This window comes from Scatophagus argus, chromosome 22 (genome assembly GCF_020382885.2).
Source record: "Scatophagus argus isolate fScaArg1 chromosome 22, fScaArg1.pri, whole genome shotgun sequence".
Taxonomy (NCBI): domain Eukaryota; kingdom Metazoa; phylum Chordata; class Actinopteri; family Scatophagidae; genus Scatophagus; species Scatophagus argus.
In genome coordinates, this window is record NC_058514.1 from 10606130 (window position 1) to 10620976 (window position 14847).

At 42.9% G+C, this 14847-nt stretch overlaps 4 protein-coding genes across 13 annotated transcripts; 2 read left to right on the plus strand and 2 right to left on the minus strand.

The window, feature by feature from the left end:
• The first annotated feature begins 58 nt into the window (after positions 1–58).
• On the plus strand, positions 59–1496 carry stmp1 (short transmembrane mitochondrial protein 1). Its single transcript, XM_046379497.1, has 3 exons — positions 59–223; positions 526–579; positions 899–1496. Exons 1-3 carry the CDS (start codon positions 209–211, stop codon positions 968–970), a joined length of 141 nt encoding a protein of 46 aa, XP_046235453.1. The 5' UTR covers positions 59–208; the 3' UTR covers positions 971–1496.
• Positions 1497–1644: 148 nt separating this feature from the next.
• On the minus strand, positions 1645–2309 carry LOC124053907 (small lysine-rich protein 1). Its single transcript, XM_046379496.1, has 3 exons — positions 2223–2309; positions 2031–2084; positions 1645–1920 (listed from the first exon to the last, which is right to left on the minus strand). Exons 2-3 carry the CDS (start codon positions 2034–2036, stop codon positions 1660–1662), a joined length of 267 nt encoding a protein of 88 aa, XP_046235452.1. The 5' UTR covers positions 2037–2084; positions 2223–2309; the 3' UTR covers positions 1645–1659.
• Positions 1776–12626, minus strand: dhx57 (DEAH (Asp-Glu-Ala-Asp/His) box polypeptide 57). Of its 2 annotated transcripts, none has more exons than XM_046379472.1 (26): positions 12350–12626; positions 11736–11769; positions 11441–11617; positions 11027–11317; positions 10741–10947; positions 9688–10595; positions 9416–9600; positions 9169–9290; positions 8583–8778; positions 8274–8398; positions 7967–8100; positions 7822–7876; positions 7439–7653; positions 7229–7345; positions 7049–7145; positions 6268–6441; positions 5874–6074; positions 5440–5716; positions 5142–5237; positions 4963–5046; positions 4463–4600; positions 4289–4363; positions 4028–4162; positions 3747–3947; positions 2223–3488; positions 1776–2084 (listed from the first exon to the last, which is right to left on the minus strand). In XM_046379472.1, the coding sequence occupies exons 3-25, from the start codon at positions 11611–11613 to the stop codon at positions 3345–3347; spliced, it is 4350 nt and encodes a 1449-aa protein (XP_046235428.1). In that variant the 5' UTR covers positions 11614–11617; positions 11736–11769; positions 12350–12626; the 3' UTR covers positions 1776–2084; positions 2223–3344. The 2 variants fall into 2 exon arrangements, with proteins under 2 accessions (XP_046235428.1, XP_046235429.1); XM_046379473.1 differs by having other exon boundaries at positions 11736–11836.
• A 164-nt stretch (positions 12627–12790) lies between these two features.
• On the plus strand, positions 12791–14282 carry morn2 (MORN repeat containing 2). 9 transcript variants are annotated; one of them, XM_046379486.1, is made up of 6 exons: positions 12791–13046; positions 13164–13173; positions 13251–13301; positions 13365–13487; positions 13586–13722; positions 14015–14282. In XM_046379486.1, coding segments are annotated over exons 1-6 (426 nt in total). In that variant the 5' UTR covers positions 12791–13044; the 3' UTR covers positions 14118–14282. The 9 variants fall into 9 exon arrangements, with proteins under 9 accessions (XP_046235442.1, XP_046235448.1, XP_046235443.1 ...); XM_046379492.1 differs by having other exon boundaries at positions 12793–13019; positions 13165–13173; XM_046379487.1 differs by having other exon boundaries at positions 12793–13019; positions 13165–13173; positions 13381–13487.
• The last annotated feature ends 565 nt before the right edge of the window (positions 14283–14847 follow it).

Below are 14847 nucleotides of genomic sequence, written 5' to 3' on the forward strand. Positions count from 1 at the left end.
AATTACAGATCTGGCCGAGGAAAAGACTACAGTACAAGTGCTCCGAAAATAACGCGATAGTCATTTTTTCTTGCGCATGCGTAGACGTGTTGGTGACAAGCTACCTTTAGTGAAGTAGATTGGTCGATCTCTCCTTGTAACCTTTAACTTACTGCCTGATTTTAAGTCAGTAAGTTAGTCTTTTGTGCCCATCTTTCGTTATTTCACAATGCTACAGTTCCTGGTGAGTTGGCCTGACGCTGTCATACGTATCATTTGCCGGACTGCTGAGAGAAAAAACGTAGCTAATATGTTAGCATCAGCTTGACTTGGTGTGAAAAGTCTCGACAGTGTTAATTAAAAGGCGTTACTTTATCATTTTTAAACAAATCAGTGAAGCAGATGTCATATATTATACAGCTAAAAGTTAAACACTTCACCTCAATAAATTAACGGTAACGGGAAACTTAGGAGATGTTACTTTAACAAGTCAATCAAGTCAAATAATATTTCGGCCTTGAATGACATTTGCTCTTTGTCTCCCAGGCTGGTTTTACCTTGGGAAATGTTGTGGGGATGTACCTGGCTCAAAACTATGATGTAAGTTTGTTGAAAACTTTGTCTTAAATTCAGTAATTTAGTCTAGTTGTCCGCTTATCACACATGCTCATCTGTACCACACCCTCCTCCCGACAGACTGAGGATGTTTGGCTCTGCAGCAGCTGTTCGTTCCTTCCAGTGACACACAGTAAATGATCAATAAGAAGTTGTTATTAAAATAAATCCAGTGTGGGCATGCTGTAAAAAAGTTAGGGAGGAAGGTATTAATTGCATTGCTTTTCTTTTAGACTTTTAGCTAGGTGTACCTAATAACCTGTTTTGTATTGGTGTATTGACTCTTTTGCATTTTCCTGTCTAGGTTCCCAACATAGCCAAGAAAATTGAAGCCTTTAAAAAAGATGTGGAGGCCAAGAAGAAGCCCCCAGAGTGAGCACAGTGGGACCATGTTGCAAGCAAGAAGAGATGGACTTTGGAGAGAAACTATTTATTTTACAGGGTTATAACAAGCATACGTTTGATAATGTAAAATATGAGTGAGGATATCAACAGTGCCTGAAAGCATATTTGTTTCTTTCATTAGTTTTATGGGCATCTTCTCATTGTAGCCTATTTTTATAAGGTAAACTGTGCAAAGACTGGATTTAAAGAATATTACTATTAACCGTTGGGATCACTTTAAAGTACAGTATGATGGCACTATTGGCTTCGCTTTTCCCGGATGCTGTGTTTGAAATTACAAATGATGTTCATTATCTCCACTTTAGGTGTATATAATGTTCCAAACTGAATATTAGTAGAACATGCAATTCTGTGACATATTGCATAAAGTTGAAACATTTTCCTACGCAAGCTTCCTATGTATCCTAAACAATTGCCAAACTTTTTATGACATTGGTGCGAAACACAATTCTGAATCATTCAGCTTACAATAAAGTTGTTAATAATGAATTTTAAAATCTTTGCCTCATGAATGAATGAAGCTTGGCTGGCACAGTTCTGCATATTTGTGTGAATCATTTCAATTGTGTCCACTAGAGGATGCCATTTGTAAGACATTAAAACTGAACTATCGATTTAACCAAAGGAATTTTTTTATTACTTAGGATTGGCAAAAATGATTTACTTTTTCTTCTTTCGCTTTGTTCCCTTCTTCTTTTTCTTCTTTTTCTTTGAATGTGGCCACCCAAAGCCCCTGAACTCCAGACAGTCCACTGCATTGTGAGAAATGTAGTACACGTTCTCCATGGCTGCTGGGCTGAGGATGTCCACCTCGGTCTTGGTGGATTTGGCACTAGTAGACCTCTTTTTGGGTGTTTTTGGACTCCCAGACTTCTTGGCGGGCCTTGAGCTGTGGGACCTTGATTTCCTGGATTTAGTGGGCTTTGAAGTGAATACAAGTGGTTTACACCATTTAGGTTTGGACCCTCTGCTATGACTACATTGAATAGTTCGGATAGTCTTGATAGTCTATAATATTACATATACTTTACCATCATTAAAGATGCCAAGGTCCCTTCCAATATAATGAGAGATCATTTACTCATCTGTGAATTAGATCCAAACACAAAGAACAGTAGCTGTTTTTGAGGATTTAACAGTGCATAAATTGCTAAGGCTCAAAGCAGCATTAGCACTTGAAATTTTCACAAATTCAAAAAAAAAAAAAATTGTTTTTATCTTACCAGTTCTGGACTTGGCACTGTTGTGACTGGCAACTGAACGGCTTCAACTGGGACAGTGATACCCCCTCTGTTTATGTTCGGTTGTCGTAGAGACAGGCCAGGACGCATGAATGGAGGGGTTGGACTCACCCACAAGCCTGTAAATTCTTTTGTTTATGGGACGCAGCTTCAAATACAGCAAAAAGCTCAACAAGAAATGAATGGAAAAAAAGGCAAGCACTAAATGGCTGCTGAAATTCAAATTAAAGCAAGCAACCACCTATCTTTGCTTTTTTTATTATGTAGTGCAGTGGAATTCATCACTCGTTAAGACAATAAGCTTTCAAAATTCTTTGGCAAATCTCACCAAATTGTCCAGATTTAAAAAGCCCTTGCATTCACCTTGTGAAAATGTGGTTTTGACATCACATTTAAATACATTCAGTAAATGTAAAACAACCTAATGTCATGCAGAAGCTCTTGGATCTTTCAGTCATGCAATACAAATACAACCATAACAATAGCCACTGTGAGATTAATAAATCCAATATGGACCAAAGAAACTTCTCAGCTGTGAACAAGACACTCACAACCTAAAATATAAATCTCTGACATCACATCTGACCACACATCAACAGTTGTGTGGCATCAAAAAAAATCCTATTGTTGCATTTTAGAAATGTCAAAATAAGACTGTGAAAACAGCAAGGCATTGCTTTGTTCCAGCAATGACAAAGATGGAGGTTTGTGGATCACCTGCATAGAGCCATATTTTTCTTTGAAGGCAAAATTTGCTTTAAGAAGCTTTAGGTGCAGCAACACAATAACAGCTTTGTTTTCTTTGTGTAAACATACTGAGGTGTCAGGTGATGTGGTGACTGTACTTCAACCAGAGGGCTTCACTTCAAGTACACTATCTCCCCTGCTGATCTGTCTGTGACAGAACCAACACGTACTTAAGCCAGTTTCAGGGTTGTTGACCCTGACTTTCATACATAATGGTGCAACATGTTATTAAAAAAAAAACAAAACACTTTGTGGCAGTGATCCAGGAGCAGAAAGATATTTTCATTGCAAAGCCCCCTGCATTTAAGCCCTTCAGGGTCACAAAAAAGGTGAAAAGAGGGGGTGTGAGTAGCAGAGCTACTGAGTAGAGATCAGGTGCACTATCATGCGGATGATGCGGGAGCCGCGGGGGCAGCTGCACAAGTCCATGCTCGGGTTCCTGATTTTGTCCTCCAGCAGCTGGTCCAGCTCCCAGCGCAGCTCCTTCACCAGCTCAGCCACCTGGGAAACACAAAAACACACACACATTAACACATTTGTGTCCTTTCATTTTCTTACACAGTCATTTTGTGCACATTCAGTTGTTATAATGTTCTTTTATTGCTCTCTAACAGCAGAATCTGTGAGATTCATTAAGTATCAATGTGTTACTAAATTTCTAATAAAAAAAAAAAAAGCATCTGCAAAAACATTTTCATGGATATGTGCAAACAATTTTTACAAAGCTTATTCCAAAATCTGAAATCTTTTATCCCCAACCTGATGAGAAGCAGCAGCAAACCGGATCCATCCATCGTCAAGGGAGATGACAAACTCTCCCTTGTGCAGCTCCATGCTGACCTGCCCTCCTCCGAACAGCACCAGCGGGTAGACGGACACCATGCTGCAGTCCCTGATGAAGACACGGCTTGTCTTCACCTTCTCATGGTAAACCAGGTAGGGACTGTTGTAATGGCGAACCTGGAGGACAAAGAAGAGTCATGAGGCTCGTCGTTGTAACCGGTTGTTGACAAGGAAACATCTTTTCTCTTGGATCTCACTGTGTAGTTGACAGACGAGGGGTGCACGTGGACACAGCCGTCATTCTTGGTCATGAAGCGGAGCTCGTTTGCTTTGGGCTGCATCTTCATCGCTCCTTTGCTGGTCATCTTGTAATTGTCCTGAGGAGCCCGTACCTGAGTGAGAAGGACCAAACAAAGGACAATGAGTGTGAAGCCATAAAGAGAGGAGACATGAGATGGTTTCATACCCATCACTGGCTTCACATTCTCATTCAAAAGACAGACAGAATGAATATTCACCTGGACCACATTGGGATAGAGGGCAGCACAAAGCATGGCGGACATCAGCCGGATGTTTTCAGAATTCAAGTTAGCCTGGAAAGAGCAAGGCCACATTTTATAACTGATAGATCAATGTGTATCAGAAGAACTAATAAAACACTTCAAGCCCTTTAATATGCGTGTGTGTGTTACCTCAGGGCCGGTAGCCTCCAGAACACCATCTGTGCCTTTAGAGCATGTGCGCTCTATAATCCTGGCTCTTAGTCCCTCTTTGATGAACCCAATGTCAGACAGCAGCTCAGCAAACTGTCTCTTAAGACTGGCGATCTCCTGCACACATCACCCCAGACATTTTTTAAAGAAGTTTAAGACTTAGGGAAACATCTTTTTGCAAAGACTAGTATATTACTAATACTACTAGTCACAGTGACCTCTGACCACCAAAACTTCATCAGTTCACCCTTGAGTCCAAGAGAACATTTGAGCTAAATTTAAAAAAAAACAATCCAAGGTTTTCCTGAGATATTGTGTTCACAAGATTAGAACAGACATGTGCATGGATGTAATTATGGGATGGACAAGTGATGCATTCAAGGGAAAGCAAAAAACTAAGTATAAGTATATAGTTATATGTACAACACACTACATTGTAGAGGAGAAGGCACGAGGCTCTTTAGATAGCACAGTCTGACCTGCAAGCCTCGCCAAGACAGGAAGTTCTCCCTGCAGTAAAGGAAGCCAGCCTGGTTGCCATTCTTTGCCGCAGAGCACCACCCCTGCAAGAGAGGGAAAATCCATCCATATAATATTTTTTTTTTCCATTTGTATTTGTCTGTTGATTTTCATTTGTCTTTTCTAGTCCAGTCTGTACCTTGTATGCCTGTAACAAAGCTAGATGGTCACTATTGGCCAAGGCAAAGGCCAGTTTCTTTTCATTGGCTTCTTCCCGTTTATCCCATGGAGACACCTGGAAAACAGACACAGGAACAAAAATAGAAAATATTTCTATAGAATAAGACATTTTTTGTCGAATATTAATCATTATGTGGGTTTTGCTCTACTAAAAAAACAAACAAAAAAAAACAAATATCAAGTCATTGGTAAAGGATCTTAAATCAGCGCTGTGATGGCAAGATGTGACATATGGTCAGTGGCAAGCATTTTCTTACAAATGGTGATTTGAAGGCCAGACTGGCAGCAATGGTAAGTGCTGAGTCGAGGCAGCGAAAGATGGCACCGAACAGCATGAGTTTCCCGATGCGCACGTCGACGGGCAGGCAGGCCAGGTGGTAGCCCAGCGGGGTCAGCTTCTCATCTGCCGTTAGGGCTCCCAGGTCCTGCAGGCGCTGCTTGGCTGCATCCACGCTTCCCATAGCCGGCGGCTCAACGAGCCGAGAGAAGACCGACTCCAGCGTCCACTCCGCAAACATGTCCAGGATCTTGATTCTGAGAGTTGGAAATGGTAAACACTAGCATGAGGCAATATTGTCTGGCTTTCTTAAAATCCCAATAGCCATGTCGTGCATAAACCTCGATTATTTGCATTTACAGAGACAAGAAAGCAGGTTGGTGTCGTGCAAAGAGAGCAAACAGTTGGGTCTACCGGAGGCAAAGCTGCTCTAGAGGCACTCTCTGGATCTCAGGCAGCTGTTGCTCAGCCAGCTGGTGTCGGAAGCAGTGGCTGGTGAAGAGATGGAAGCAGACGCCGGAGGCCACGCGACCCGCTCGACCCTTCCTCTGCAACGCGTTGGCCCGAGAAACCCACGAATCCTCGAGGCTCTCCATGCTTTTAGAAGCATCATACCTGAAGGAAAAACAATGTTAATTTTATAACAAGTTCTGCAGCAACTCAATCCAAGTCAAGTCAGAACATAAGCAGATTAAAAAAAACTGTTTGCTTGTGAAAATGATGTACATTTCACAGCCGTTGTCCACAACATTTACAGTACATTTAAAGGATCCATATGTCTGTTCACTTTAGCTAAACATGCTGTCACCTCTTCTCCTTCATCTTGCCAGAGTCGATGACATATACCACGTCATCAATGGTTACCGAGGTCTCCGCTATGTTGGTGGAGATGATGATCTTTGTCACGCCCTCTGGGGGCCGGCTGAACACAGCCTGCTGCTCCTCATTGGACAAGGTTGAGTGCAGCGGGTACACCGCACACCTAACGACGTGAGAGCACATCCACATGAACTGTTTTCCCCAGTTAACTAGGACCATTAGAGATTCACATCAAAACTACACACAACACACTTTGTACACCACTAAAGTCATTAGTTTGTAACATAAACAACAAATGGTTTTACGCAAATGCATTACCAGCATCTGGGTTTCCCTGTTTACAAATAAAAGTTTACAATAAAAAGTGATACATTTGATTTCCTACCGTGGTGTTTTTTTGGACCCACATAAAGAATAAAAAAAAAAGAGTGCCTGTTTTCATAGTGAACAATCTGCACTGACTGAATGTTTTCCTTTCATTTTATTGTGGACTGGCTCTCACTATTGCTTGGGTCAATTACAGTTATTTATTTGACTTATTTTTGACTTCCTGTGCCGCTTCAGTACACATGTATTCAGATGAGACAGAAAGTTAAATTAAAAGACTTCATTTATGGAAATCTTGTGGTCATCTCAGGACTGTATGTCTATACTTTTTGGTTTTAAAGATGACAAGAAATTTATGTTTAAAAAAAATAAAAATAACACAGAGCCTGAAGTTTATACAAACACTAACAATAACAGGAATTAATGTTGTCGCAAGCACAGACCTTGTTGCGCGCCTGTTGTTGAACATTCTGTTGGACATGAGCTGCTCATAAAGCATCTTGATCTCAGCCAGGCCCGGCAGAAACACAAGCACCGCACCTGCATACAGAAACCACAAGATTACACAAACATCCACACTGAAATTTCCAAAGAGATCTGAATGAACTGGTTCTGATTCTCACCAGGAGGGTAGTCGTGCTTTCCACCTACAATCCACTCCAGCAGATTTTCCACCAGGTCCATGTTGATCTTGTCCAGGTCCATTGCAGCAATGGTCTTCAGCACAGACTTCTTAGTGTCTACAACAGCAAAACACAATCATTTGGATAAGACCAAGGTGGTTCAGTTGAAGAACAGATCAGTTCAGCTGATGATATGTGTTCTAAACTCACCTTTGTACCTGACTGTGAGCTCCTGCAGGCTGAGCTGCTGGTCTGGAATGGAGTCTTTGATAAAGTCCTTCTTACAGAAAGACATGAAGTTCCACATATCATCACCCAAGTCATCCACCATGTCCCTTGGCTCCCCTTTGCTTCCTCGCCCGCTCGTGGAAGACGAATTCTGTTTCCCTGAGCGCATATAAGGGCTGCCATCTTCAATGACATAACTGGGAAAGAAAATTGGGATGACCATCCTGTGATTTCTACTGGTCTGTTCTGCAGATAAGCTATCTAGTGTGGGTCTGTTTGACCTGGAAGAGGGGTTTTGGAGGGAGTTTTTCTCAAGATATTTAGAAGTTCAGTTTACTTAAAAAGTTGATGGAGGATGTACTTACTTGGTTTTAGCGATGGCATCTTCAAGAAAAAACTGGTCGACAGGAAAGGTACGCCCTGAAATGAGAGAAATTCATTTATGGAAGGAAGTGTCTGAGTTGAACGTGTAATGTGTGTATCATGTCTACAACAGTCTTGGCAAATTACCCGGTATGTGGACAGTGGGACAGTTGTAAAAATACTCAGAGAACAGGTTGGCATTAAGAGTGGCACTCATTAGAATGACCTTCAGGTCTGGCCTCTGCACCATCAGGTCTCTTAATACCAACAGCAGGAAGTCGCTGACAAAGAAAAGATCAAATAGAGAGACGGAGAGAACAGAGAACAAAAACAAAGTCTGTAAATATCATTTGCCAAATATGATTCACTTAACTACAAAAGTTCTAACTTGAAATACAAAAAGTAGAGCTTGAACACACACTTTAACATATGCAAGTGATGAGCACCGTCTCACCTCTCCTCTGTTCGCTCGTGCACCTCATCCACAATGACGTGTGTGACACCTCTGAGGTCCGATTCGCCCTCGAGTCTCCTCAGCAACACGCCTGTGGTGCAGTACAGCAGTCTGGTGGCAGACGTCTGACAGTACAGAGAAGTCAGGGATAAGAGAGGGAGCAATAACTATTTTAGAATGTAAAGCTTCACTCATCTGTACTTAAGATATTACTTAGATGACAGATTATGTTGCATATGATTCATGGACTCAATGACTACAAATTAAAGGCGTAATATCCTGCATGTTATACGGACATATCGTGCATACCCTAACAGTCTCCAGTCGGATCTGGTAGCCCACAGAGTTGCCCAGCCGCTCTGCACGCTCCTGTGCCACTCTCTGGGCCACAGAGATGGCAGAAATGCGGCGTGGCTGAGTACAGATGATGTTGGCCACTTGTTCCGCTCGCCCATTTAATGACGCATCCAGAATGAACTGAGGGATCTGAGTGGTCTTACCACACCTACAGAGAAGTATCAGAAAATAAATGTTGAGCACAATCATATTCTTCATAAATATTTATATTAATTTACAACCTAACAGGATTTTTACTGCATTTTTAAATGATGTCTTTTTACACATTCTAAGACAACACAATGAAACTGTGCAATTCTTTTTAAACAACACAACACGGAAGAAAAAATAGACAGTTCTTAAAATAATGTTGCATTATAAGAATATTAATTATTAATTAAATAAAAGTTAATTTGTCAAAGTACTGACTACTTCAAGATTTCCAAACCCACTTGCTACACTACCGTTTCAATTTCTGTCCACATTTCATTTTCACTTTTCCTTCAGTCAAACCAAATCAGTGTTTTTAGTATCTTTATGCTTTCTGTGTGTGACCTACCCAGTCATCCCACTGACCACCAGCACCTGGCACTGGTCTAACAGGTCCAGGATCTTTTCCTTTTCTTGCCAAGCTGGCAGTTTCCTTCTCTGCTCCAACATGGACTTGAAACGCCTGGATGACTGGATGAAGCAAAGGGTGGAAGGACAGCAATGCATGAAAAATATATACAGCGTGTGGGAGGAGATGTAGAGCAAGATATAAGGACAAGATGTTATTTTTCAGATCAATTACAGTCTTCTTTCACCTGCTTCTTCTGAAACTCTCGGCACAGCTTGCTGTTTTCTTGCAGTAGGTTGTCTATCTTCAGGTTGTGCTTATTCACCATCTTCTTCCTCAGATTGACGTAACTCTCACTCTCGACTGGAACTGCCTCGTCCTCATCTTCCTCATCCCTCTCATCCAGCTCCTCCGCCTCTGCTGTTTCTTTCACTTTAAAAAGGCAGACGTGATAAGATTCCAGCTCATACACACAGAAAAAACAGGAACAGTAAATAATAAACAATATTGTTGACTCACAGCCTATGGGTCTCTGGTTGTTTGGTGGGGCAGTCCTTCTGCTGGTGGCATGACTACTGCTACTGGTGCTACTACTACTCCTGCTTTCCTCAGAAGCGCTGCTCCTCGCACTTTTGCTCTTTGCTATGGCAAGAGAGGGTGGAGGAACCACAACAACAGGCGGCGGCATGCTGTATTTGTGATGACTAACAGCCAGAAGTTCATTCATGGTAGTTTCATCTTCACACAAGGTAATCAGAGTGTAAACAACAGGCTCGCTGCTCTTTGCTGCAGCCAATGCTTCTCCAAACAATCTTTCAGTCACACTGAGCCTCCCTGCAGCTCCGACAGACTCGTCTGTGGTGCTGAAGGCAACTACCGGTGCCTGAAATGGGTAACGATTTCCTTTGGGGAAACGTATCTCCAGTTCATATTCAGGTGGAGAATAGCTGCTGAAGCCAGGCCGGCTCGGGCCTGTCAGGTCTGGGGAACCAGCCCCAGATCTCCCTTTAGGGGGGAGCTGGTGTTTAAACTTGCATTTTTCCCCAAACCGGCAGCCTTGCCCTTTCAGGTAGAATCGGCAGACATCGCGGACGTTAAAAGCACCTCCGCCACTTGCACTCCCGACCTGCCTGCCATTCCTGGCAGCATTGTCTGAGAGGAATGGGAGGTCCAGGGTTACTGTCCAGACTGCATTGGCAATCCGCTCACTGAAGCGCTCACCGTAAATGGCAGCTAGAGCCAAAGCTTCTTCCTGCCTCTGACTCAAACACTCATCCATAGGCACCCCTTCGATGCCATCAGCAGAAACCGCTCTCTGGCCGTAGCGCTCAGTGAAAACCTGCTGGAGGAGCTGTTCTAAAGTGGCCCCGAATTCCCCTCCACCAGATTCCAATGCCTGCTTGCTGCGCTCCCTGTCAAACCCATACCTACACAAGGGGAGACAAGACAAACATTTTTTAGGTTCCTGACAGCACAGCAACACAAACACTGGCTTTAGATTTAAGGAGGATAACTGTCAACAAAGAAATCTTCAGCTAAAACAAAACAAAAAAAAAGAAATCTGTACATCACCTGCAGAGTTTTCCTATAGCAAATAAGGAGATGACAGGCTCAGGTGTGGGCCGTTCATCATCAGACTCATATGGTTCATATGCTGGGCTCTCTGCTCTTTCCACAGGCTCGTCATTAGTGGCCCAAAATTGACCTTCCTCACGGTGGTCCAACTCATCAAATTCCTCTTCATTCTCTTCTCTCCCCGAATAATCTGAACCAGACTCACTGAGGCAGAGAGAGAGAGTGATATGAGTTCACATAGATGAGCAGTCTACAAATTAGTCTCTTAGAAGAATGCACTTACTCATATGGCTCATCAAAGTCTTGGGACTGCAAATCCCGCAGCAGTTCCTTGAGTTGTTCTTGGGTTTCATTAGTCATGAATATCCTCTGCAAGGGCATGGTGCTGACTTCCGGCCTGATGCCGTCACCTGACTTTGGGCATGTTCTGGTCCTGGCCAGGGATCTTGGGAGAGCACTGCCTCTGCTTCTCCCATCGCGCCTGCTGTCCCTGTCTCGATCTCTACCTCCTCCCCTCCCTCGACCTCCATCTCTTCCACCCGCACGGCCACCGCCGCCTCGCCCTTTGCCAGGTCTGGATGGTGATGCCGATAAACAGAGGGGAAGAAGAGAGATGAAGGTAAAAGAGGACATCACACTGTGCACACTGTGATGAATTTCAAATCTGACGATTAATTCCTTCACTATAAATGTATACCTGCTGGAACGAGGGGGTCCAAAATCAAGGCTGAAATCATCATCCTCATCCCAGTGACCGGCTCCTCCTTTCCTACTTCCACCTCCTCCTCCTCCCCCACCACCTCCACCTTTTGGCTTGTTAAATCTCCCCCCTCCTCTGTTTGGCTTCCCGCCTCTTCTCCTTGCATTCATTTCTCTGTTAAAACAATTTCAATGCAGATAACACACTTTTAAGTACTCTAGCTTCAAACTATCTCCAGCAACACGCAATGGACTGCATGAAATACACTGCTGTCAAACCAAAGCACACTCACCTGCGATCAGAGCCCTTTCATAGCAGCAAACAATCTGTGAAGCGAGACATAAAATGCATAGATTGAATAAATCTTCCGAGCACCGGAAGTATCCAGTAATCCTGGATACATCAGAGAGAGAGAGAGAGCTGGTAGTTGCGGACCCGGACAGAGCAGGCAGCTACTGTACATCCGCTGCAGTGCACAGAGTCGCACATAGCTGTGGGGTGGCTCGTTGTGGCACTTCAGTTCAAGTGCGAGCAATGAGATGGTGGCTGACACACAGCGCTGGTGGCGTTAATTATGCAATCAAACTTGGCATGCAGACCAGCGAGCCAACCATTTAACTTCACGCATGGGGGGGCTGATAGTTTATTTAGTTAGCAAGTTATGAAGAGATGGCTATCGGCACTGCTCTTATGAGATAAATAAGTGGTGGTGTGTCGTGGAGTCTGACGCGTCAGTCAGTTAAGAACACAAAGCTTCAGCTAGCTGATAAGCTAACCGCTAGCAAGCGGTTCAACAGAGAGAAGCTTTCCTCCAAATCAAGTCGAGAGGTTTAAGGAAACATTTAAGTAGCGATAAAGTATAAAGGTACCTGTAAAACTTAACTTCCATAACAAGCATGAACAAACCTGAGGTTGCTGTTCCGATCACCGGCAGCTTACATCTCTATCATTGGTCGAACTCAGAGGTCAAAGTTTCTTTTCCGGTGTCCTTTAGCAGATATTTTTGTTCCTAGGATGGCGACGAAATCGTCCAATCATAGCGAACCCCTTAATAGATTTACTCCAAGAAAGTTTGTTCGACATGATTGGGTGAGCAAACGTGACATTCCTTCGCCATCCTACGGAAAAGAAATATGCGTTCAGACAGTAACGTTTGAACTAGGAAATAATGCAACAATAATAATCCATAATATTTGGTAAATCTATCATATCTGTATGTCATTGGAGTAAATCAAAGACGACATATGTGCAGCTAAACTACATTTTTATGAAAATAGTACAGCTATTTAAATAGTACACTTAAAGGCTAGTAGCTCTGCACCAAACCTGTAACCATGGTAACTGCAGTTTGCGTCTGGCAGCCAGCACAACAGCCTATTTATTTTGCAGTAGTCAGGCCTGGTTATTTTTAGGGCGACTTAGCGTACAAATATAGCATGAAGTTTGCTTGTGTCATTTTCACAACTTTTTAATCACTTGTTTGACTTTTCACATTCCAAAACTTGGCCGATACGCAGCGTTTCCTGTCGGTTCTGTCAGCCATCTGTCCGCTGGGGGAAGCTGTCACGGATGTCTGGTGGGTGTGTGATTATGAAAATCTGATTTCAAACACCCATAACACACACACACACACACACACACACACACAAACACAAACACAACACCTCTTCTGTTTCCTATCTACCGCCTTATTTTGTTAATTGTATGATTCTCACTTTCAGAAAGCCAAGGTAAATATCCAAGTTTCAGATTTTACAGAGGCCTGAGGTGCCTAAGGTAAATATGTCTGTGATATGTATATTTACAGGGGAAGAACCTATGCAGGTGTCCTATATTTTCCCAAATGGGGACAGATATGGTGAGTGATAACTTATGATAAAGCTTAACCCACTTCCATTACTGTTACATAGGTCTGTGTCAGCCTCTCTTCTCCACAGAGGGGGAGTGCAGCAGGTCAGCCTCTGGGGTGATGATGAGGAGTGGTGCTGGTAAACACACCTCAGCAGGTGGTGTCATATACACTGGAGAGTGGCATGAAGACAAAGTATGTATTTGACTGTGCATGTGTACCCTACTTCCTCCGATGGCTGTGTGTTGGTATTTCCTCTGTGGTTACTCGTACACGCTCTGTGTCGTTCACAGATGCATGGCAAAGGGACACTGCAGCACCCCTCTGGAGCACTTTATGAAGGAGAATTCAAAGACAACATGTACCACGGCAGGGGAAAATACACCTTCCCAGATGGATCCACCTACAAAGGTCAATTTCACAATAACAGGTAAAAAGAACTATCTGTTTTTGGCACTTACTGTAACATTCCTTAAATGTGTTTTGAGAAGAGACATGTCCTTTATGAGTTTCCATATAAATATATACATATATTGGTTTAGGTTTTATTCCCAGAATAAAGCAGCAAAGCCCCAGGTGTACCTATCTAAGAAAATCAGCGGTTCAGTTCTATAGAGCACTAAACCACTGACTGGTTTAGGGGAAATATTCAGACCCAAGTCTTTGTTTTTATTGTTTTATTTTAATGTAAGGAGTTTGATGTCTTAACTGGTGTGTTCTAGGTTGGAAGGCGAAGGCGTGTTCACTAACACACAGGGACTTGATTGGATAGGGGAGTTCCACGGCAACGCAGCGCTGGGCCTGAAAATGCAGCACAATATTTAGCAGCACAATATTATATTTTTTAACATTAAAATTGACTTGCTTTCCTTTCACATATAACCTGCCTTTGTGAGATGCGATAAATGTTTACCAAACTAAATGTCTGTGTTTCTGCCCCTGTTCATGTATTTCTGTGTACTAGTGGTTAAATATCAATGCAATAAGTGAGTCATGTCTCTTGCCTGGAGTCACTTTCTCAGCTCTATCATCTGCTTTACTGACTGCAGTGCTCCCACACACCAAGTGTCCCTGGAAATAAGCTTCATTTCACTTGTAAGATATCATATTGAAGTTATTTTTTACGAGCCCTTGTCGCTCTGCTTTATCGTAGTTCTGACTGGAGAGGTGTATTACATGCTACACTGACAGAAATACTTGTGGCAGGTTTGCTGTAGTTATTTCACTGCACACTTGGATGCTTACTTACTAGGCTTTTCCACTTACAACCCAAGTTGAAAAAAAGAAACAATGAACCTCCAGCATTTTTTATTTCTCTCTGTTTACACCATATCTTGACTACCAGGGTGAAGGACAAGTATGGGGCAGTTTGATATCACTGCGCCACAAGCCAATCACAGATGGGCTTATGCTCGCGTCCCCATCCACATCAGCTGTACCCGAACTGTTGGAACATTGGCCGGGAGGAGCTGTGTGTGATGTGATGTGAGCGTGTGGTCAGTTTGACCTTCAGTGTTGGTGTGTGTGTGTGTGTATATGTATATGTGTATATACA

Excerpts from the sequence above, each read along its gene's own strand:
- stmp1 (XM_046379497.1), top strand. Across the intron at positions 580-898 it reads ACCTGGCTCAAAACTATGAT|GTTCCCAACATAGCCAAGAA; the intron begins GTAAGTTTGTTG and ends TTTCCTGTCTAG.
- dhx57 (XM_046379472.1), bottom strand. The coding sequence starts at position 11,613 with ATGAATGCAAGGAGAAGAGGCGGGAAGCCAAACAGAGGAGGGGGGAGA. Across the intron at positions 8,779-9,168 it reads GTGGTCAGTGGGATGACTGG|GTGTGGTAAGACCACTCAGA; the intron begins GTAGGTCACACA and ends ACTTCTCTGTAG. Across the intron at positions 5,238-5,439 it reads TGGCCTTCAAATCACCATTT|GTGTCTCCATGGGATAAACG; the intron begins GTAAGAAAATGC and ends TCTGTTTTCCAG.
- morn2 (XM_046379486.1), top strand. Across the intron at positions 13,488-13,585 it reads GAGAGTGGCATGAAGACAAA|ATGCATGGCAAAGGGACACT; the intron begins GTATGTATTTGA and ends TGTCGTTCACAG. Across the intron at positions 13,723-14,014 it reads GGTCAATTTCACAATAACAG|GTTGGAAGGCGAAGGCGTGT; the intron begins GTAAAAAGAACT and ends GGTGTGTTCTAG.